This window comes from Melospiza melodia, chromosome 16 (genome assembly GCF_035770615.1).
Source record: "Melospiza melodia melodia isolate bMelMel2 chromosome 16, bMelMel2.pri, whole genome shotgun sequence".
Lineage (NCBI taxonomy): Eukaryota > Metazoa > Chordata > Aves > Passeriformes > Passerellidae > Melospiza > Melospiza melodia.
In genome coordinates, this window is record NC_086209.1 from 2,947,967 (window position 1) to 2,971,341 (window position 23,375).

The 23,375-nt window shown below is 55.3% G+C and overlaps 1 protein-coding gene across 4 annotated transcripts in view; it reads right to left on the minus strand.

Annotated features, from left to right (window-relative positions):
* LOC134425585 (actin-binding protein WASF3-like) overlaps positions 1-23,375 on the minus strand; it is a 27,902-nt gene continuing 4,527 nt past the window's right edge. The window contains exons 2-10 of one of the 4 annotated variants that reach the window (XR_010029726.1): positions 16,816-16,967; positions 14,066-14,200; positions 13,802-13,955; positions 13,416-13,533; positions 13,094-13,269; positions 12,423-12,677; positions 11,030-11,409; positions 9,879-10,135; positions 1-9,834 (exon numbers count right to left, since the gene is read on the minus strand). Coding sequence is in view for 2 of the 4 variants with exons in the window: in XM_063170316.1 (XP_063026386.1) it covers positions 9,978-10,135; positions 11,030-11,409; positions 12,423-12,677; positions 13,094-13,269; positions 13,416-13,533; positions 13,802-13,955; positions 14,066-14,200; positions 16,816-16,948 (1,509 nt within the window). In the remaining 2 variants the exon portion in view is untranslated. Of the gene's footprint in view, positions 10,136-11,029; positions 11,410-12,422; positions 12,678-13,093; positions 13,270-13,415; positions 13,534-13,801; positions 13,956-14,065; positions 14,201-16,815; positions 16,968-23,375 lie in introns of all 4 variants that reach the window. The other 3 variants (XR_010029725.1, XM_063170317.1, XM_063170316.1) reach the window with 3 other exon arrangements.

Genomic DNA, 23,375 nt, shown 5'->3' on the forward strand with positions numbered 1-23,375 from the left:
TACTGTAACCTCTTAAAATCTTTATTAATTTTTTTTCTTTTTTGTCATTTTTTCTTTTAAATTTAATTAGCACATGCATAAAGTGTCAACAGTTTGGGATTAAGATGACATTTCTTGAACAAATGTAGTTACAAGTGGTGCCTCGGACCCGTCCAGGTTTCCTCTCTACCCTGTCCAGGAGGAAGCTCGAGGTCACCCCTCCCTTCCCATCCTTGTGTCACCACAGGCAGAACCCACAACACTGGGGAGAAATACACTTGTTCACATGTAGCAACTGGGCAGGGGAGATAGACACGGGCAGCAACATCTACTCACCTACTGACTAAGGGCACACGGTTACAGACCCCAGAGACAGAGAACATCTCCTCCCTCAACTCAGCTCTGAGCAATGGGAGCCTCTCCTGGCCTGGAATGGGTCACCCTCCCTTGGGAAGGTGCCTGTCCTGCACCAGCTCCTTCTGCCAGGTGGCAAATCTAAGGAGATGGAGTAATTTTTTCTGCTGTGATTAAAAATGAGCCTTTTGCAGGAGTGTTGGGATGCTGAGGTGTCCCTGTCCCCTCTGTGCCACCCCTGCAGAGCTGGGGACAACCTCCACAGAGAGCAGCCCTGGCTCTGGGCTCTGTGTGTGACCAGCTGGTGCCAAAAGGAGAGAAAACTGCTTTTGGAATGCCCATCTGGAGCTCTGGATGCTCTGTTGTGGGAGGATGGGTGCCCAGGGCTCCAAGAGGTCTCAGAGTTTGGGTGGTGCAGAGGGGTTTGGGGGTCTGAGATGCTTTGATCTGCCTTCAATTCCCTCCAAAACAACTCTCCAACAGCACCTGGCCTCCCCCAGGGGCGTCAGGGCTCCTGCTGGCCCCAGAGAGGATGGAAGCTGGGAGGAGATGGCTCCTGTCCTGCTGCAGCAGCTGCCATTGGCCCAGCAGCCCCAGGCTGGACAGCAGCAGGAGGAGGAGGAGGAGGAGGAGGAGGAGGAGGAGGAAGGCTCTCCTGGATGCTTGCCCCATGACAGCAGCGACCCACAGCACGTGCATGTCCCACAGCATGGTGGTGACAGGGATTATCCCCTCCCCACAGCACGGTTGGGACAGGGTTTGTCCCCTCCCCACAGCACGGTGGTGACAGGGATTGTCCCCTCTCCACAGCACGGCAGTGACAGGGTCTGTCCCCTCCCCACAGCACGGTGGTGACAGGGATTATCCCCTCCCCACAGCACGGTTGGGACAAGGTTTGTCCCCTCCCCACAGCACGGTGGTGACAGGGATTATCCCCTCCCCACAGCACGGTTGGGACAAGGTTTGTCCCCTCCCCACAGCACGGTGGTGACAGGGATTGTCCCCTCTCCACACCACGGTGGTGACAGGGATTGTCCCCTCCCCACAGCAGGGCGGTGACAGGGATTGTCCCCTCTCCACACCACGGTGGTGACAGGGATTGTCCCCTCCCCACAGCAGGGCGGTGACAGGGTCTGTCCCCTCCCCACACCCTGGGCACTGTCCCCATGCCTTCCCCTGGGCACTGTCCCCATGGCTCCAGGCTGCTCAGAGGTTCCCAAGGCTGGAGTGACCGCTGCTCCCCAGGACACTCCTGTGGGAGGGGGATCCCAGAGGGTCCCTGGGCAGCTCCAGGGTCCCAGCCCAGCTGAGCTCTGCCCACTCCCAGCCCAGGAGGCTGCAGAGGGAGCCCAGGAAAGGCACTTGTGTCCTGAGGAGCTGCCCTGGCCCCGTGGTGTCCCCAGCAGCAGCTCTGGGGCCCAGCCCTGTGTGTGGCAGGGCACAGCTGAGGGCACAGGGGAGGAAGGTGCCAGCCCAGCTCAGCATCACCCCAAACTCACACCCTGCCTCAGGTCACCCCAACAAGTCAGGCAGCCCCAAAATTCAGGATGTCTGTTAAGATGAGGATCCATCAGCCCCAAAAGGCCCTGAAAATGCATTTTGAAGGAAAAGGTTTTTGAAATTTGTGGGGATTTGAGCAGGTTGGGTGGGACTTGGTCTCATGGAAGGTGTCCCTGCCCATGGGACAACCAAACTGGAAATCCAAACAGTTCTGGGAGTCTGTGATTTGCTTTCTTTACCTGATCTGCCATCCAAGACAACAAACAACAGAAAGAGCAGCCCCATCTGTGGAAAACTGGCCAGAGCTACAGACAGAGCTGAAACATCTCAGAGTAAAATTAAATTTGGAGGGGGGGCAGAGAGGGGGGTGTTGATGCTCATGACTGATTTTTGGGGCCCTGGCAGGGCTCTGCCTGAGGTGCTGCAGCTGCCAGGAGGAAATCAGCAGCAGCTCTCCATGGGCCTCACAGGAGTGTCTGTCCCTGCCTCCAAGCCCTCTCCCTTTTTAACACAAGATTTTTGGTTTTTCCATGGAGTCAGCAATCCCAGCTGAGGCACCAGGGTTGCACAGCACCAGTGAGAGGTGAAAATCAATGGGATTTGAAACACTTGAGCTGGGGAGGGACAAAAGCACCTCCTGCAGTGGCAGGAAAGGCTCTCCTTGCTGCACTGGGGTGATGTGGTTATTGCTTTTCCTTAAACACCACTTTCCTGGGATTTCTGGAAGTGGTTCTGGTAGCACCTGCTTCACTCTGCTGCTGACTGACTGGGAAGTGCTGCTGTGCCTGACCTTCCTTCTAGGTCTGAGGGAAGGAAAGGGAACAGTTTATCCTTCTGGAAATCACATGTGAGTTGTTTGTTTGCTTTTTTGTTTTGTGGGTGGGTTAGGTTTTGTTTGTTTATTTGTTTATTTTTAGATTTTTTTTTTTTACATTTTATTTTTAGATTTCTTAACTGAGCTACCCCAAATCAAAGGGCAAATGTTAAATTGTCCATCTTAATGGTTTATTCAGTACAGTCTGTGGATCATGAATGGTGCAGAGGAGTTTCTGCCTTTTAACCACTGAAATCCAGCAGAAACAGCTGGGAGCTCACACCCTTCCCTCTCAGGTGCTTATTCTGCAGCACATTTTACCTTTATTCAATTTGAGGCTCAACACCAAAATCAAAAGGAGCTGCCCTGCCCTGGGGAATGCTCTGGGGCTGTAACCCACCCAGGGATGAGGGAGAATCACAAAGGTGCCAGAAAGGCCCTGTGGGCACCTCCACCCTTCCCTGGCTGCACACAAGGTCAGAGCTTCTCTCTGGCTTCCCAAAGCCATGGCAGAGCCTCTGGGACCTGAGTTTCTCCATCCTCACCTCCAGAAAGGTTTTCCCTGAGACCTGGCTCAGCTCCTTTGTGCCACAGCTCAGTCCCACACTGACCTGCAGCACAGATTTACCCCCTCACTGCCCTTTGTGGCTTTGGCCTGGCTGAGGTTTCCCCTGTGCAGGCTGATGTGAGCATAACCAACCTAAAATGATGTGAACATAACCAACCTAAAATAACCAACCTAAAATGCTGGGCTGGTTCCTTTCTGTCTTATTTTCTCCTCTTTCTCTTAACCTTACACAGAACCAAGAGCTGGAATTACCTGAGCTGAACCCCCCTGGCAGTGCCAGTGTGCAGGGAAAGGCTCCTTTCACAACCTCTGGGGCTCCCAACAACCAGCAAGAGCTTTAATCCTGTTCCTGGGGGGAAGAAGAGGCTGGAGGCACCCAGGGACAATCCCTGCTGGAGATGCCCAGGGAGGTGAAGCATCAGTGGTGCTGTGGTGGCCTCAGGCTCCTGTCAGTGATTCTGACACCACTTTGGCTCCTGTCACATCAATTCTGCCCTCAGGGACATCCTCCATGCAGCTCCTGCCTGGGGTTCCCCTCAGCAGGAGCCCAGCCCTTGCTGCAGGCTCTGGTGACACCCCCAGGCTGGTGACAGCACCAGGGTGGTGTCCTGCCCTGAGGACACCCTGCTGTCCCACCCTGCCTGTGGGCACAGCTCTGAAGGCTTTGGGGCAGACACCTCCTCCCTGAAGCTCTTAACTCTGGGGTTTGGTTTGGTTTTTATTTATTCCCTCCACCAGGCAAATACAGGCACATTTTTCACCTGGAGAAGGTGGAGCTTGAGAGAGTGAGCCTAAAATCCCTGGGGTTTGTCCAAAAAAAATCAGATTCACACACAAAACCCCCTCCCTTTGATTCTCAAAAAGATGGAACCATTCACAGTCTGGCTTTAGGTTGTGTCTGGAGGAGGTTTCCCAGAGGCTGGGCCATGGTTGGTGACAGCCCTGAGGCCATCCAGGGAGCACAGCTGTGTGGGGACAGGGACAAACCCAGCATGGCTTGGCTCTCCTGGGCTTTGCTCAGGCACTTCTGAGTGGGGAATTGGGGGCAGGAGAGCCCCGGGGCTCTGTCACCAGCAGGGAGTGGCTGGTGCTGCTCAGGGGCCACCAAGGAAGGGACAACTGCCCTCGAGGGGCTGCTGGAGGGGAAATTCATGGGTGAGTGAGCATTTGAGGCTTCTAAAGTGCAGTGCAGGTTACATGGTCTTTGCTGTAGACTGTAAACTCCTCAGGACAGACTCCTTGCCCTTATTTTTTATTTTATTTTTTTTTAATTTTTTAAATCTGTAAAGTGACATTCCAGCTGAGAAAAACCTTACCCCCTAAAGAACTACTGCTACAGGAAAAACAGGAATATTGGTGAAAGGAACAGCCTGTGCTTCCCATGGCCATCCCTGCTCCATCCACAAGGAAGTGGCACAGAGCTCCTGCCAGCTGGGGACCTCTGCAATGTCCCCTCCAAAATGCCACCTCCAGGGCTGCCACCTGCCTCCCTCCAGCAAAACTCCCATTTGTTAAAGCTGAGGTGTTAATTCAGGCTCAGGGGAGTCTGCAAGGCTTCTGTGCAGGCTGCTGGGTGTCTGGGAAGGGAGAGAGAGGTGGAAAAGTGGCTGGGAGGAAATTTGAGGACTCTTCTGTGCAAAGAGCTCTCTGAAGAAGCCAAGTTCAGCCCTAAGTTTGTCACTGGAGTGAAACCTCCCCAGGATGAAACAGCTGCAAAGGCAGGAGCCCTCGTGGGATGGGTGATTGCTCCTCTCTGGGTCTCTTCCCTGGGTGGGAAATTAGAAACTGGAAACTGCCCAATCCATTCTTCCTGCAGGACACTGATCCTTTGAGAGCCACCAGCAGCACCAGCCAGCTCCATGGTCACTCCAGATCAGGGGGACAATTCCAGGAGTGAACACTGCAGGACTTCCAGCAACCCTGAGCAGAACCAGCCTTCACTCCTGCTGTAGCTTCACAGCTGTACCACAGGCACAGTGCTCCCTGTAAAGTCCCTTTCCAGATGCACCTGGGATGTCCAAGAGGCTCCTGATGGACCTCAAGGATTACAGCTCCCATTGACATCTCCAAGCAGAACCCAAATTTACTCATTTACTGTTCTACTGACTCCAGCCCAGCCCATTTGTATGGACACAGGATATTTCCCCCTGCTGTTGACAGCCATATTTATTATTTTATTTATTTTATTTTATTTCATTTCCCCCTGCCGTTGACAGCCATATTTATTATTTTTAATCTATGCCCATAAATTGGCAAGTAGGGGGAAGCAGATAAAATGGAAAGAGGAGCTCTCAGGAGATCAGTTGGACTCATTAAATGTTTGGCACTCTGTGATTCTCCTTTGGCAATGAAATGCCACTGCTATATTTCAGCAGGGAACACGATACCTTAATGTACAGGAGAACCTCCTCAGCCCAATTCTGGCACTCTTGAGACAGGAGAAATTCAATCATCTGTGACCTGGATTGTATTTTTTAATGTCTGCCAAGCTAGATAAAATACTTAAATATTCACTTTTATATCAGCCCACATGAGGATTTGAGCATTTCAGGTTGTGTAACTCAGCATGGCCTACTTTGGGGAGCGTGCACAGAAATAGGCACATATGTACAAACCACTGAGTGTGCAGCATGTGGGACAGACAGACAGTGTTAATTAGCATGGCACAGTCCCAGCAGCACAGCCCAGAGCAGCCAAGCAATTGGTGTCACTTCTGTTGGACTGCAGAGGTCACCTGAGCAAAAAGCAGGTGATTCTGCCCCAAATGAAGGTGGTGGAGCTGAGTCCCACTGGGGATGGGCTGGCTCATGGGGCTGTGGCATTCGTGCTCCAGCCTGGAGGTCCTTTCCCAGCTGATGATCCCTGGTGCTGCTGGGAGGGTTGGGAAGAGCTGGGTGAGCCATGGCCAGGCCAGGAATGGGTGTCCAAACCCCCCTGAGGTCACTTCTCCACCAGCTCCCCCTCTCTGGGGTGAGGATGGGGGACCCCACCCCTGCTACCAGGACAGCTGGAGGGTGTCCATGGCAGTTCTGCTCCCTGGAGAGGAGGGTGGGGATGTTCCCAAGCAGCTGGGAGGCCATGGAGCTGAGAATATGAGCTGCGTTTGTGCTCTCAGGGCATTTCCTGCAGCAGAGCAGGATGGGCTGGGGCTGCTGGGATGGGTGTTTTACACCAGTGGGGATGTGGTGTAAGACAGAAAGATGTGAGGAAATGGGGCTGAGCCTCTCCTGCCCACCCTGGGGCTGCTGGGATGGGTGTTTTACACCAGTGGGGATGTGGTGTAAGAACATAAAGATGTGAGGGAATGGGGCTGAGCCTCTCCTGCCCACCCTGGGGCTGCTGGGATGGGTGTTTTACACCAGTGGGGACGTGGTGTAAGACAGAAAGATGTGAGGAAATGGGGCTGAGCCTCTCCTGCCCACCCTGGGGCTGCTGGGATGGGTGTTTTACACCAGTGGGGATGTGGTGTAAGAACATAAAGATGTGAGGGAATGGGGCTGAGCCTTCCCTGCCCCCCTGGGGCTGCTGGGATGGGTGTTTTACACCAGTGGGGACGTGGTGTAAGACAGAAAGATGTGAGGAAATGGGGCTGAGCCTTTCCTGCCCACCCTGGGGCTGCCAGCTGTGCATCTGCTCTGCAGCTGTGGCCTGAGTGACCTAAAAATGCCCTTTAGGGTCCCTCCCAACCTTCCTGTGATTGTCAAGCCCTTTGCCATGCCACAGCACCAGTCCAGCCCCAGCACAGGGTGACAGGGCCACGGGACAGCCCTGAGTGCCACACACCCACAGGGTCCTGCCCCAATTGCCACAGCCCCATGTGACACACACAGAGCAGCTGGGGCATGGAAAGGAGGGACTGGATCTCTCAGGGGCCCTGGGCTGCTCTCCAGCTCCCACCAGTGCCACTGTCACATTTTCTGAAAAATCCCTTCACCAGGGTTTCTCTCCTGGGAAGCTGAGAAGCCTCAGAGAGGAATGAAAACAATAATTATCTGATTGCTTCTCCTGTGTTTTGCTGCCTTGGAGATTGTTTATCCAACAGGTGAATGGTTTTTACTTCATGACCAATCACTGTCCAGCTGTGTTGGGACTCTGGAAGAAGTCACAGAGTTTTTCAGCAGTATCTTGTTAAACCTTCTGTCTGTGTCCTTTCTCTATTCTTTACTATAGTTTTAGTATAGCATTCTTTCATGTAATATAAGTACATAAAATAATAAATTAGCCTTGTAAGAACATGGAGTCAAATTCTCAATTCCTCCTTCGTCCTGGAGACCCTGAAAATACCACAGAGCAGGACTGGCTCAGCTTTGCAGTCTGGGACAGCCACAGAGCCCAGGGGGAGTCCCCTGTGTCCCTGAGCCCCCTCCCAGGCCCAGGGGGGCTCCTCAGCTCTGCTGGGTCCCCACGGTGGCTCTGCAGCCCCTCCACCTCTGGAACACACAAGAGCAGCTCCACCAGCCCCTGCTGTTTTCTCTCTCTCACAAAGGGTTATTGCTCTTCCTAAATTGCCTAAATAAACCAAATTTCCCTTTGCTTACACACTGTTTTGTGATTGTATCTATGTTAATAATGCTCCACCAGAAACTCCACCTTAAATGTTGCCCTGAATTTTTGCACTCCTGAATTTTTACACTGCCTCCTTCAAACCTGCTCCAGCCAAAGCCCAGCTGCCTTCCCAAGGAAAGCAGCTCCTGGGCATTGCAGGGGCTCTGTAAAAACCTCCTGCAGCCATTTCCCTGCATCTCAGAGGGTCAACACCAGAACCAAGAGCTCTCAGTGTGCACCAGGAATTTCCTGGCCACCTGCGGGGCAAGGTGTCTCCCTGGCCCTCTGGTCACTCCTGCTCCTTGGGTTCTGCAGATGAGTTATTCCCTGTGTCCTGCTGCTTCTTGCCTTGCCCTCTCCCACATCCCAAATCCCTTCTGCAGCCCTGCTCAAGCCCACTCAGCAGCTCCCAGCCTGGGTGTGGAGGTGTGGAAGGTGTCACATCCAAGGGACAAGAGAAGGGAAAGCTCCTGGTGGCATTTCACCACACCTGGCCCTGAGGGGTTTGCACTGGGGGCAAATGGGCAGATGTTTGGGACCTTGCTCAACACCAGCACTTCCCAGGGTATCAGCAACCTGCTCTAGTGGAAGGTGCCCTTGGCAGGAGGTTGGAATGAGATGATGTCTTTAAGGTCCCTTTTACTCCAAATCACTCTAGGATTTTGTGAATTTAGCCATCAGCATTTGGATCTCAGCCATATCCTCCCACCTCTTCTGCAGGTCTGGCTGCTTCTACATAGGCAAAATCCTGCTGAAGCAGCCATCACCTGCAGGGCTGCTGAGAGAGGCAGGAACTGGGCACAGAGCTCAGCTTTCCCTGCTCAGGGACTTGTGGTAGAGCTGAACACAAGAGAGGGTCTGGGGACACCACAGTGGCCAATCCACAGCTGGTGCTGGCCTGTTTTCCACAGGTGGGGAACCTCTCCCAGCTCTCTGCAGGTTTTCAGACCTGCCTGGGATATTTCCAGTATTTCCCAGCCCTTTGCTCTGCCTTCCTCTGTGCCTCCTCCTCTCTTTGTAGCTCTGTGAAAAGTCTTCTATGGATCAGGCTCAGTTTTGATAGGAAAACAGGTATTTTCAGTGCTGAAACAGGGGCTGGTCACCCAGCTCCTCCATCAGTGTCCAAACTTGGGACAGGGGAAGGAGCAGGATCAGCCAGGGGGAATCAGTGCCTGGCTCTGAGCTGATCCCAATTGTACAGGCACAGTTTGTGGGGCTGCAAAGTGCAAGTTGAGAGTTTACCTGAAAGCAGCAGATTGTCTGATTAACTTTTTCCCAAATCACACTGAAATGGTGCCATGCTAAGGCCAAGGAGAGCTGGGCTTGGGGGAGCTCCCTGGACACCTCTGCTCCTTTGCTGGAGAGGCAGGACAGGCCCAGACAAGGCTGGCTCTCCCTGCCAGCCACTCCAGCCTTGCCTTCTCCCTTTGCTCCTAGAAAACCAGCTCTGAGGGTGGATACAGGCTGAGGTCACCAACACCTTGGGCTGCTCATGCAAGCTGGTCTGGTGGAGGGTGTCCCAGTTCTGGTTGGACTAGATGGGCTCTAAAGGTGCCTTCCAACCCAAAGCATTCCATGATTTTCCAGGGAGCAACAACACAAGGGTGTAACTGCTACTAAACGTGGTGCATTGCTCTGTAGGGAAGGAGGCTCCTGCTCACACCCAGCCTTTGGAGCTGCCTGACCCCAAAACCCCCAGCAGCAGTGTCCCCAAACCCACACTGCCACCCCTGAGCTCCCGTGGTGGCACCAGCTGTGCAAACAAGGCTTCTTCTCCAGGAGCTTCTCGTTATCACAATTAACATTTAGCTGGAAAAGCACTGCTGCCTCTGGGGCTCCCTCCTCTCACAAAGCACACCCAGGGCCAGTCTCTGCTCTTGCTCCAGGTGTAAATCTATTAACCTGCCTTCAGAGAATTTTGGAAGTCATTAACTGTGAAGGTGCTGCTAATTTCTGCTCTCACTGCCTCCAAGGTGTATCCTACCAGTGCTGCTGCTGCTGCTGCTGCTGCCCGAAGGGTTTTGGACATAGTGTAAAAGCAAAGCTCCTGACCGGGGCAGCGACGCTGGGGAAGGTGCCCATACACACCTGGAGGGGAGCAGGAGCCCCCTGGGGAAGGTGCCCATACACACCTGGAGGGGAGCAGGAGCCCCCTGGGGAAGGTGCCCATACACACCTGGAGGGGAGCAGGAGCCCGAGCCCGCCCAGCCGGGGCCCTCAGTCCGACCACTCGTTCTCGTCCAGCTCCGAGTCGTCGTCGGACTCGCTGTACTCCACGGCGATGCGGCGCGACAGGATGGTGGCCACGTCATTGCCCACAGGCTCTTTCTTGGCCTCTTGTTCCCACTGCTCCTGCACCTTCCGGAGTTGGATTCCTACAGGAAAAGGGGGAAGACTTCAGGGGGGAGTGCACCCAGTGTGCAGCATCCCCACCAGTTTTAAAGTGTTGGCTGAGATAAGAGCGGTGGTTATAAAGTTCTTTGGGAGGACAGGATAGGATGGGTAGGACAAGAGGGAATGGTTGTAAACTGGAAGAGTAGGCCCAGACTGGATGTCAGAAAGAAATTCTTCCCTGTGAAGGTGGGCAGGCCCTGGCACAGCTTGCCAGAGCAGCTGTGGCCGCTTTGGATCTCTGAAATGTCCAAGGCCAGGCTGGACATTGGGGTTTGGAGCAGCCTGGGACAGTGGGAGGTGTCCCTGCCCATGGCAGGTGGTTGAATTGGATGAGCTTTAAGGTCCCTTCCAACCCAAACCATGCTAGAATTTTATGAATATCTATGATTACTAATTATTCTACGATACTAAGCTGTATCATAGAATAAAGCTCCTCCTCTGCTTCCACTCAGCCTGAAGATATTGAACCTTCTGAAAGGATAAATTTACCATTTGACCCGAAGATTTGCAGCCAAGGGAAATGCGAGAGACCTTGGAGCACACCATCCACTACAGCCTGAGGAAGCCAGGGTGTCCAAAGGAAGCCAGGGTGTCCAAAGGAAGCCAGGGTGTCCAAATGAAGGGGAATGGGTGAGGATGGTGGGACTTTGCCGGGGGAACAAAGGCAGCTCCATGCCTGGGAGCTGCCAGCAAGCTGTGGGGCTTCATTCCCCCTCCAGCCATGGAGATACACTGCCTTTATTCCCCTGGCGAGGTCCCACCATCCTCACCCATCACCTGCCCACCAAGAGCTCCTCTTGCCCCCGGCGCCACCAGTACCCCCCAGCTGTGTCACCCAGCCCCGTGTCCCGGCCAGGGCGGTGTCCCACACTCACCCCTGCGGATGGCAGCCAGCAGGTCGCTCCGGGCGTCGCTCATGGGCATCAGCGGCACCTGCGGCTTGCGGGGCTCGGCGGGGGCCGGTGGCGATGCGGAGTGCGCGGGCGAGGCGGACACGGCCGGGGGCCCGGGCGGCGGCGGCGGCGGCGCCACCGGGGGGGCCATGGGCCCGCTCTGAGGCGGGGAGGCCGAGTAGGGCCCGGGGGGCGCGGGGGGCGGCGATGGGGCGTAGTTGGGGGCTGCGGCCGAGCCGGGGCCCAGCGCGGGGGGAGCCGAGATGGGGCTGTCGAAGGCGGTCTGGGCCGATGGGATGACGGGCGGCGGCGGCGGCGGGGCCGGCGGCACGAAGTACTCGGCCATGGGCACCGGCTGCGGCCTGCAACAGGGCACAGCGTCAGAGCCACGGGAATCACAGAGCAAAGGGATCATCCAGCCCAACTCCTGAACATCCCAAACAGCCCCACCCTGGGCATCCCCGGGAAATCCGTCCAAAGGCTCCTGGAGTCCCAGGTTTGGTGCTGGCACCATCCCCTGGGAGTCAGCTCAGTGCCCCACGGCCCTCTGAGGGAAGAATCTTTTCTTGATAGCCAACCTAAACCTTGTCTGACACAGCTTCAGGCCATTGCCTCGGGTTCTGTCACTGGTCACCACAAACAAGAGATCAGCATCTGCCCCTCTGCTTCCCCTCAGGAATTTGTGCACTGCAATAATGTCTCCCCTCAGTCTCCTCCAGCTGAACACTCTAAATGCCTTTAACCACTCCTCACACAGCTTCTCCTCAAAGCCCTTTGCCATCTTCATGGCCTCCTTTGAACACTCTCTAATATCTCCGTGTCTTTTCTATATTATGGTGTCCAAAACCGCCCCCAGTATTCAAGGTGAGGCTGCCCCAGTGTAGATCAGAGCAGGAAATCTCCTGCCTTGCCTGGCTGGTGATGCTGGGCCTGATGCCCTGTAGGGCACACCTGGCCCTCCAGGCTGCCAGAGCATTGCTGAAGGATTTCCTATTACCCATCCAGCATCCATCACCCATCCCAGCACCCAGCTGCCTCCACTCTGGCTTGGTTTGCTCCAAACCCCAATGAAAGCTCTGTCCCAGAGTCAGAAGGGTGGTGGAGCTCTGCTGGTGGGATAGGCTATGGCTAATGCAGTGGTGGAAAGCAGGCAACACCCCAGGGGAAAACCCTCCATCCACCCTGCCCCATTATCTGGAATGACATTACCCCAAAAGCACTCCTGACTGATTTGGCCTCTCACCAGCAGTTTTGGACCATGAAAGCTGTGGGGCAGGTCTCTCCTGCTCCATCAGCCCAGAAATGGGAGGCCAGACCCCCACCAAGCCCCCTTCCCTTGCACACCCCTCCATTAGCCAGCAGGCTGTAGCTTTACCCGTAATCCTTGACTAGGTGGGCTCTGGGCCCGTTGAGCACGGCCTCGGGGGGCGGCGGCGCGTGGGGCTGCTGCAGGCGGGTCAGGCTGTTCTGCCGGCTGCCCGCGGGCCTGAACCCGTGCTCGGGGGGCGTGGGGGCCGCCAGCCCCTCCTTGTGCTCCGCCGGGGCCAGGTGGGCAGCGGGGGCCAGCAGCTGGGCTGGGTGGTTGGGGCTGGCCGGGTACGAGTGGTCGGCAGCGTCCGACGCGTAGGACCTGCAGCACGGGAGAAGGCGGCTGTTGTACTCCTGAGGGGGCTCAGGGGGTGGGTTTGGGAGTTGTTTGGGGTTCAGACAACGAAACAAGAACAGGCCATGAAAATATCGATGTACCAGACAGCAGAGTGAGAGCACAGGGGAGGAGGACACAACAGAGCTGAACCACTCTCTTTCCTTAGCTGCGAAACAGAAAGTGCTCCGGTTTTATCCCAGTGCCAAGGCTCCTCCTGAGCTCCAGGATGACACCCTGGGGACACCAGCTATCCATGAAGCTACCACAGGCTATCCAGCTATCCACAGGCTAACAGCTGAGCACCCCAACCCTGCTGTGGGCACCACATCCCGCACAACGACGGAGAGGAAGAGCAAAGCAAAGGAGAGCCGTGAGCTGAAGGTGTAGGAGGTAGAACCTGCCTATTATCTGGGGACAGTGATCCTTCCGATGATGCCATGTGATAGGGGGATGGTGAGAACCTGTTATCCGGCCGGAACTCTTTATCATACGCCATCATGTTCCACTCCAGGCGCCGGTTGCGGGCTTTCCTCACTTTCTTCACCTCCCGGGTGGAGTCCTCCACCAGCCGCTGCTCCTGGGGGGACACAAAGCCACGGCTCCACCTCCAGCCTGGCCCAGATGCACCCATCTTTCTGATGAAGGATGCACCAGGAGTGGCTGTCCCCGGGTCCTGAGCACCCCCAGCTCCTGCCCCCTTGTCCCCCTGCTGCCCCCACCCACCTTCTGCCTGCGCTTCTCCTTCCTCTTGTCCTCTGTCGCCTGCAGCATCTTCTCCTTCCATAAGTTGAAGAAGTAGGAGGGGTCGGTGTAGAATTTGAGGCCATCCTTCTTGTCATCCCTGGAGGTTCAAAGGGCAGAGGGAGGGTTACCAGCCACAGGAGAAGACCCCCTGTTCCCCATCCCAAGGGCTTTGGGATGACCATAACCATGAGCTGCTGCCCCACCACAGACACATCCAACACAGCAGCCACCACCTGCAGACCATGGACACACATCCCAAGCACCCCACACAATGAGGGGGCAGCACAGCACACAAATGGGGGCACACTTGACCCTTCTCATGGGAAGGACCCCCTTGGAGCCCCAGGGAGGGCTGTGCCCTGTACCTGTAGGGTGTGAGGATGTTGAGAGGCGGGGGTTTGTCGCAGCGCTGGTACATCTCCATCACCGGGTTGGGGATGGAGTTGCGGGACACCACCTGCTGGTTCTGCACCGTGGAGCTCTTGAAGGCTTTCCTCATGTTGATGTCCTGCAGTGAAACTGGGGGGGCACAGGAAGGACAAGGGATGCAGGGGTGGCCTCAGCCATAGTGGGGCTCTGGTCCCGAGAGCGCGTCTGGACATCACCCCAAGCCAGCCCCAGCCCCTCACCTTCCTCCACGGTGGAGTCCAGCTGCGTCACCTTGATGACCAGCAGGTCCACCCTCTCCTGCAGTGAGTTCATCCTCATGTAGAAGCTGTTGGCTTCATTGAACAGCTCTCCAAAGATGTCCTCTGCGTGCCTGCCTGGCAGGGGACAATGCGCCTGTCACCACTGGTGGCTCGCCCAGCTCAGCCCTTCCCCTGGAGCTCCCACCTCCCCCCTGGCTCTGTGGGTGCTCTGCCCAGCCTGGATCTCTGGGAGCTGAGCCTCAGCCTCTCCCAAAGTGCTGCAGGGAGGCAGGGGAGCCCAAATGATCACCCCTTTCCAGAGAGAGCAGCACCCACCGGGGCACAGAACATTCACAGTGCCCCAGACAGCCCTTGGACCCATCAGGACAGATCAAGCAAAAAAATCACCAAAAACCCACAACACAACCTGGGGAAATTCATCCCAGGTAGAAAGCCAAGAGCAGGGCAGTGGGGACAGTGCCACAGCAGGGAGGATCTGCAATTTATTTCACTTTATCAGTTCTTTTCCTGCATCTCTCAGTGCAGCTTATTTATTTAGGGTTATTTAGCTTTTTATTATGGTTATTCCTATCATGGAGCTGGAGTGAAGTGTCTGGCAGAGCATTGCTGATACCTGTAGGCTACAGCACCCATCCCATCCCATCCCATCCCATCCCATCCCATCCCATCCCATCCCATCCCATCCCATCCCATCCCATCCCATCCCATCCCATCCCATCCCATCCCATCCCATCCCACAGATCCTCAGGGTTTCCTCCAATCCCAGCTCTCAGACAGTTCCCTAGATCAGGGCACTTTCAGAAGCTCCTCTGAGCACTCCCCAGCTTGGTCATGTTTGATTCCCTTTTTCCCTGGACTGGAGGCCTGAGCAGCCATGGGTGCTGCTTGTGTGAGCCACTGCACTCCCAGCAGCTCCCTACACCCTGGGGTTATTTTTCTGGGAGTATTTTAGAGCAGAATCTGCTTCTGGAGGTGTGTGAAAGAGGGGGGGCCCTGAATAGCTTCTCTCTCTATTTTAAGTGGATATTCAGCATGAAATAGGTTGCCCCTGTTAAAGCTTCACCCTGGTGTGAGCAGTGCTCTCATGTGCCCCTTTCCTGCTGAGATCAGTCCCAGGGCAGGAGACAGCTGAGGGTTTAGACCTGTGATAGAGACTCTCTTCCTCAAAAAGCTCCAACTTTAAAAAGAATAGCTTGGGGTATTGTAAATCTTCACCTGGCCTTCCTATTTCTGGCCAAGTGGAGAAGCAAGGGGCTCCTGAAGGCTTTCCATCCCCCACTGCACAGCTGGGGGAGGAAAATGGGTCTCAAAATGGCACCAAGTCCCCATTTCAAGCTTGGCCAAAAAACCCAAAAAACAAACAAACAAACAAACAAAAACCCCAACCAAAACCCAAACTTTTAAATACTTATAAATTATATATAATATTATTATTTTATATATGTATATATATAATAATAATAAACAAAACCAAACATATATAAAATATATAAAATATAATAAATATTTGATAATATAAAATAATTTTAAAATAATTAATATTAGCAACAATTATTTATCCTATAAATAATTAATTCTATAAAATTATATTAATAAATATATAAAATAAATAAAAATTAAAAATTAAAAAGTAGGAGCATCCTCCTATTTCCAACAAGCTGGATAATTCCCACTGAGTTAAGAGCGGCTGTAGCCCACACAGCTCTCACACAACCCTTGTTTCTCTGTGTTTGGAACTGGTGGGAGCGACTGTGGCATCCCAGTGCCATCCCAGTGCCATCCCAGTGCCATCCCAGTGCTATCCCAGTGCTATCCCAGTGCTATTCCAGTGCCATCCCATTGCTATCCCAGTGCCATCCCTGTGCCATCCCAGTGCTATCCCAGTGCAATCCCAGTGCCATCCCAGTGCCATCCCAGTGCTATCCCAGTGCCATCCCTGTGCCATCCCAGTGCCATCCCATTGCTATCCCAGTGCAATCCCATTGCTATCCCAGTGCCATCCCATAGCCATCCCAGTGCCATCTCAGTGCCATTTCAGTGCCATCCCAGTGCTATCCCAGTGCTATTCCAGTGCCATCCCATTGCTATCCCAGTGCCATCCCTGTGCCATCCCAGTGCTATCCCAGTGCAATCCCAGTGCCATCCCAGTGCTATCCCAGTGCTATCCCAGTGCCATCCCTGTGCCATCCCAGTGCCATCCCATTGCTATCCCAGTGCCATCCCTGTGCCATCCCAGTGCCATCCCATAGCCATCCCATAGCCATCCCAGTGCCATCTCAGTGCCATTTCAGTGCCATCCCAGTGCTATCCCAGTGCCATCCCAGTGCCATCCCAGTGCTATCCCAGCATTATCCCGGTGCCATCCAGTGCAATCCCATTGGCATCCTATTGGCATCCAGTGCCATTCCAGTCCCATCCCCGTCCCATTGCAGTGCTATCCCAGTGCCATCCCAGTGTTATCCCACTGCCATCCAAGTGCCATCCCATTGCCATCCCGGTGCCATCCTAGTGCCATCCCAATGCTATCCCAGTGCCATCCCAGTGCCACCCCATTCCCATCCCAGTGACACCCCAGTCTATCCCAGTGTTATCCCAATGCCATCCCATTCTCATCCCTGTCCCATCCCAGTGCTATCCCATTGCCACCCCGGTGCCATCCCAGTGCCATCCCAGTGCCACCGCTGTCCCACCCCGGTGCCCCCCTGCCCAGGTGGCTGTGTGTGACTTACTGAGGCTGCCCAGCTGTTTGATGATGGCAGCCAGGGTGCTGTTGGTGACACACTCCAGCTCGCTGGTCACGCCGTCGGGCAGGGCCCCCCGGCACAGGTGCCGGGGCTCGATGTTCCTCTTCACCAGCGGCATGGCGAGCCCTCAGCCTCTCCTGGGACAGCAGGGGAAGGGAGGGACAGAGGGGGGAGCAGAGGGAACACCACAGATGAGCTTGAACAAAGCTTTGTGTGTTTTGAATTTTTTACACAGCTCTGTTGCAGAATCCGACCCATCGATTTTCAGGCATTTTTCAAATAACACACAGGTGAAACTGAAAGAAAATCCCCTTGTTTTAATTAGAAACCCTGAGACTGGACAAATTGAAGGTCTTTTCTGATTAATCATTTGGATTAAAATCAAAAATCAAAATCAAAATTAAATCACACAGTTTTTATCATTTGGCTGTTCCCCCACACTGCTGATCCAGGAGGTTCCTCCTGCCCACGCTGGGACAGGCAGGCCCAGCAGGACTTTCCCAAGCAGGGCTAATGCACACTGTGAGCACACAGGTGCCAGCATGGAGGTGAGGACTTTGTCCTTACCTTTGTGCCACCGTGTCCTCTCCCTGTCACCTCCCAGAGCTGCTCAAGCCCCTGTGCTCAGCCCTTCAGCTGGCCCCGAGCAGCCTCACACAGCCCAAAGAGAAGCCAGGCAGCGCTTGTAATGCCATTATTTCCAGCTCACTGCAGCCTCTCCAGGGTTTTATTTGTGCTCACACTACACTGAGACAAGCTGCTGTGGCCAGCTCATCCCAGCTCCCTGCCTGGCCCCGCAGCATCACTGAGTGCCCCCACAGCTCCTATGTGCATCCCCACAGATATCTGGGTGCCCCACAGCATCCCTGGGTGTCTCCATAGCTCCTCTGTGCACCCCCACAGCATCTTTGTGTGTCCCCACAGCATTTCCAGGTGTCCCCATAGCTCCTTGTGCACTTCCACAGCATTTCTGGGTGTCCCCACAGCATTTATGGGGGTCTCCATAGCTCCTGTGTACAACCCCACAGCATTTCCAGGTGCCCTCATAGCTCCTTGTGCACCCCCACAGCATATTTGGGTGCCCCACAGCATCCCTGGGTGTCCCCATGGATCCTGTGCACTCCCACAGCATTTCTGGGTGTCCCCACAGCATTTCTGGGCATCCCCATAGCTCCTGTGTGCACCCCCACAGCATCTTTGGGTGTCCTCACAGCGTTTCTGGGTTGTCCCCTGCTCCACTGTCCCCCCTAAACTGGGGATGGTTCATTTTCCACAGGGTTTAAGGAGATGTAGGGAGACCAAAGGCCTCACCCACGCCACTGAGGGCACCCATGGGAGCTGCAGGAAAGGATGAAGGAGGGGCACCATGGGCTGTGGGGTGCTGGGGACAGGGTACGCCGCTGATGTAAAGGGTGAATGGTGGGAAACAGGCTGGGAAAAGAGGCAAAAAAGGAGCATTTATTATCCATGGGGGTGGGGACTGGGACTGGCACACAGGCCCTGGGATTGGGACACAGACCCTGGGATTGGGATGGTGACAGAGATCCTGGGATTGGGAAAGGGACACAGACCCTGGGATTGGGATGGGGACAGGGACCCTGGGATGGGGACAGGGACCCTGGGACAGGGACAGGCAGTCACCCCCCAGCTCACACAAGGGGATCTTGGGTGCCATGAGTGCATCGAGGCTCAGCCCAGCTCCCAAAGCAGAGACAAGCTGGTGGCTGTGCTGATGAGGACCAGAGGGCACCAAGAGCATTCGCAGCGATCAGAACCCCCCTGTCCCACATCCCCACCCGCCCCACGTTCCCCAGAACGCTGGCAGCGGGCAGAGGCAGCTCCCGCCGTGGCCGTGAGCGGAGCCAGCGCCGCTGCCCCGAGCGGAGCCAGCCATGTGCAGAGTTCACATTTTTTGGCCCCGGCAGCTCAGACTGAACAGTTTCCCATTGACAGCGCCCGGCCAGCGCTCCCAGCAGCGGCAGCAGCTCCTCCGCTGCTTTCAAATGCAAATCCCAGCTCCCCCCATGGAGGAGCCCTCAGCCTGTCCTGAGGGGTGCAGGGGAAGGAGCCGGGGGGATCCCCCGGGGCTCAGAGCGAACCCCGAGCCCTCCAGTGCTCCCCATGGCCGTGGTGATGTCCCCACCTCCCAAAAAATCAAATTTCTGCCGGCTGTTTGTTCTGTGGGCCAGCATTTGCAGGGATGTACAACCCCTTCCCCTTCCTGGGCCCCCCGAGCCCCCCAGGCTGAGCAAAGAGCTTCACCCCGAGCTGGTTTGATGTGTGCCCCCGAAAGCTGAGCCCTGGCACGCCCCAGGGCTGCAGCACTGCAGGGCACAGGGCAGAGCCCTTAACGAGCTGCAATTAGGGACAGGGAACAAAGAGCCATTCTCAGCATCCCCTGGGCCACAGCCACCGACACGGGCACTGGACACAGCCCTGGCACCCGGGGCTCTCTGTCCCTGCACAGGGCACAAATCCCCGGGGGGAACTGGGGCCACCTGAGCCCGCAGCCCCCACGGCGACCCTGGAGCAGAATGAAGGGAAAAAAGGGATTTTGTGATTTTGTGGTTTGGAACTTCCCAGCAGGGACAGATTGGAGGAGAGGCAGAAAGTGGGTGAGGGGTGTGATGGAAGTATTTGACGCTGTGCCATGGGAGGGCATCCCTGGAGGAGGAAAATCCCTTTAATCTCACCCCAAAGAGGCCAAACGAGACTCAGAGCTTGCAACAGAAGGAACCAAGGAGGAGTTTGGCACATTTTTATGCAAGGGGAGCCTGTAAAGGAAATTTTTACCAAATCACAGGAAGAGCTCTTTTCCAACCCCCCCAATTAATGGAGCACAGGGTTCAGAACCTTTGCACAGCCCTCCCCTGATGAGAGTTCTCTCACCCTGCTGCACCAACAGCACCAAACCTCTGAGCTCTGCCTTGAAATCCCAACTGCTCACCTAAAACCCGCCATCTCTAGGCCTGTCCTGAGTCCAGATCTCTGGTGGGGATGGGCTGCACGTGATTCCAGAGAGGCCAAGCTCATTTCTGTCCTCTGTGGCACATCCTGCTCACCCACCCAGAGGCTGCACACAAATCCTGAGCACTGAATGGGGCCAGAGCCTCAGCAGGGGATGCTGAGCTGTACCCTGCCCTGCTCCTGCTCCTCCTGCTATCACAGGTCATTCCCAGGACTTCAAGAGAGTGATTCTGAGTGGCAAAACCTTCTCCTCAGACCTTCAGGAAGAGGCTCCCAAGGGCAGGGATGGTCTGGGTGCAGGCTCCAGGATCATGTGCATGGATAAATCCCATGGGATTTTGCTGTGTCCTGAGTGGAAGGAAGGCAGGAGCCCACGGTGGGAAGTGGGGTCAGGATGCAGGAGGAGGAAAATGGGAGCCACAAGCTCAGCAGGGTGAAGGCAGGAGAAATGGGACCAGCCAGGAGCTGGTTCAGGTTTCAGGCACACTGTGGGGATTCTCCCATCACTCAGCTGTTCCCTGTGACTGGAGAGAGCCAACAGCCCTAAACCTTGTGCTGGGAAATGCACAGGTGAGGGGAGACACCCAGAGCTCCCCACCTGCCCCCCAAACCCAGTGGTGCAGCTTGGCAGGGAATCAGCTGAGCTGACCAGGCAGGGGAGGACATGGGACAGAAATGAGCTGTTCACTGTGCCCTAAGATGCTGATTTCCCCAAAAGGAACAAACTGCCAGCAGCACCCCAAATATAGAGCTGCTGGCAGCACTGAGGGGCAGCCCCTGCTGTGTCAGAACAGCTCTGGGCAATAAGGGCTGTCCCAGAACAGCTCTGGGCAATAAAAGCTGTCCCAGAACAGTTCTGGGCAATAAGGGCTGTCCCAGAACAGCTCTGGGCTATAAGGGCTGTCCCACAACAGCTCTGGGCTCTAAAGGCTGTCCCAGAACAGCTCTGGGCAGTGAGGGCTGTCCCAGAACAGCTCTGGGCAGTGAGGGCTGTCCCAGAACAGCTCTGGGCAGTGAGGGCTGCCCCACAACAGCTCTGGGCAATAAAAGCTGTCCCAGAACAGCTCTGGGCTATAAGGGCTGTGCCAGAGCAGTTCTGGGCAATAAAAGCTGCCCCTGTCCCTGCAGACCAGGCTGGGGATGCCTTACAGCTGCTGGCCCAGGGGTGACCCTGCAGCTGGCTCCTTCCAGATGTTATCCCTCACCTCAGCAGCACCAGCATCTGGCAGCTTAGATCCATCAGGGCAGAAAAGCAGCTCTCATTTTGTAAGAGGGTCCAAAAAAAAATGAATTTTCCATCAGCCATTGCCCCTTACATTCTGTGCCCTCACCCCCTCCCTGTCCCCAGAGCCACTCTGTCCCCTGGGCTGTGATTTACAGCCCAAAGGGGCCTGGAGGAGCAGGTGTGCTCTGGTGGCCCTGCAGGGAGGGCCAGGCTGGTGAGCACAGATCTCTCAGGTGCTGCTGAATCCCTGGGGCAGAGTTCTGGCTTGGTCAGTGCCCAGCACCTGCAGCCCTGCTTGGGGTGGCATGAGAGAGAAGGGAGAGGTGTCCTGGCTCCCACTTTCCTTCTCTGAGCTGTGGTGGAGCAGGGAACAGTTCTGGGGGTTGTTTTCCTGCAGGAGAGCCCTGGAGTGGGAGAGGAGCCGTGGCAGAGGTGGGCAGCCCTGCAGGGAAGGATTCCAAGCTGCAATCACCAGCTCCAATATTCCTGATGGGATCAGGGGTGCATGGAGCAGCAGGAATGAGGGAAACCTTCCCTCTTCAGCCAGGAAAAACCCCAGGCTTGGATTTGAGGAGGATGTGGGTAAGTGTGTGATAAAGCAAACACCTCAGGACTGGGAGTTGGGGTCAGCCCTGCCCTGAGCTCAGTTCTAGGCCAAGTTTGGGGCAGTCTGTTTGCTCAGCCCTTGCAATCAAAGCTCTTTCCCAATTTGGGCTTCCCAGGGTCCCTCTGAGCCCTGAGGAGCAGCACTGCCAGAACTGGAGACTTTTGCAAGGCAGTAAATCTTTGGTTGGATGCCAGGAGCCAGAGTAGAGAAAAAGCCAGGAGATAAGTTGAAAACCTATTAACCTTGAACAAAAGAAGTGAATATTAAACAAACAAGAAGTGCCACAGCTCCTGGTGGCTGCTCAGGACCCTGTTTTGGTGCAGAACCCTTGGAATGGAAAGGTGAGGAAGGGCTGGGGGAATGAGGGGGCACAAAGCAGTCCTGAAATAGTGAAAGGAGCAACAAAACCCCCGAATGTGAAGTCAGGGAAAGGACAAGAGGCAGAGCTGACACTCAGTGGGGCTTGCAGGTGCCTGAAGGAGCTCATCCTGTGCAGTTTGGCAGGATGGATCTGATAGAGAAGAGGGCTGGGAAGGATCTGGGGGTGTGTGATGCCTCTGAGCAGCCAGAAATAGGTGGAAGGTGTGAAAGCAGCAGCTTCTCGAGGTGTTGATTTGTGGAGCTCTGCCACAGCGTGCTGGAAACCAGCGTGGGATGGTTCAGAGAGCAACAGCACAACCCTGCAGAGGGCAGAGAGGCCACAGCAGCACCTCATGGCTGGGGACAACCTCTGGTTCAGGTGGCCCCAAACTCCTGCTGTCCTACCAGTGGGGAGAGCAGAACCTACAGGGCTTCTCAGAGCCTTCAGGGGCTGCAGTTTTGTTGTCTCAGGAGAAATCCAGCCAGGAAAAGCTGTGCAGGTGGCTCTTTGTGGTGCAGGGAAAAGCCTGCCTGCGAGAGCTGGGCCAGATCTGCTGATTTGCCTCCCACAAAATGGAGCTGCACCACAAGGACTCGCTGCTCTAATTTACAAAATGCATCTGCCACCACTTCTTCATTTGCTGGCAGCCCAAATGCCTGAGAGCAGCACCAGCATGACAAATGTCACTGCTCCCTGGGAAGGTGACCACTGCTCCAGAGCTGTTCATTAAATGTATTAAAACCAGCTGGATCCTGAGCGCTCCCCTTGCTCCAAATAAAGCAGAGGGCAGGACTTCAGTGAGAGCAAATCCTCAGGGTGGCACTGGGGGCTGGTGGGCATGGGGAAGTAATGCCACTGCCTGCCCCTTCCCTGAGAGCCCTGCATCCCACAGGAGCCTTTACAAATGGTCTGGGGCCACAGAAACCCCACTCTGGGACAGAGTGGCTTTGGGGACAGGGAGAGGATGAGGGCACAGGTAAATACGTGGAAAGCTGTTGCAAAGAATGTAAGGAGCAATGGCTGGATGCAAAATCCCTTTTTTTGCACCCTCTTACAACATGAGAGCTGCTTTTCTGCCCTGATGGATCTAAGCTGCCAGATGCTGGTGCTGCTGAGGTGAAGGAAAATATCTGGATAACATCCCAGCCCCACTGCAGGGTCAGCAAAGCATCAGGTGGGAAAATGCCCTGGAGACTGGAAACCCCAGGGTGTGGGATGGAGGTTTTGTCACCCATCCCCAGGATATCAGCACAGGGGGGCTGGAAACCAGGGCTGGGGCTCGCTGTGAAATGAGTGGAGAGGTCTCAGCCCTGGGTGGCACAGAGGGGTTTTTGCTGCTGGCCAGAACAGATTTGGGTGGAGCTGGGGAAGAGCCAGGCCCTGGT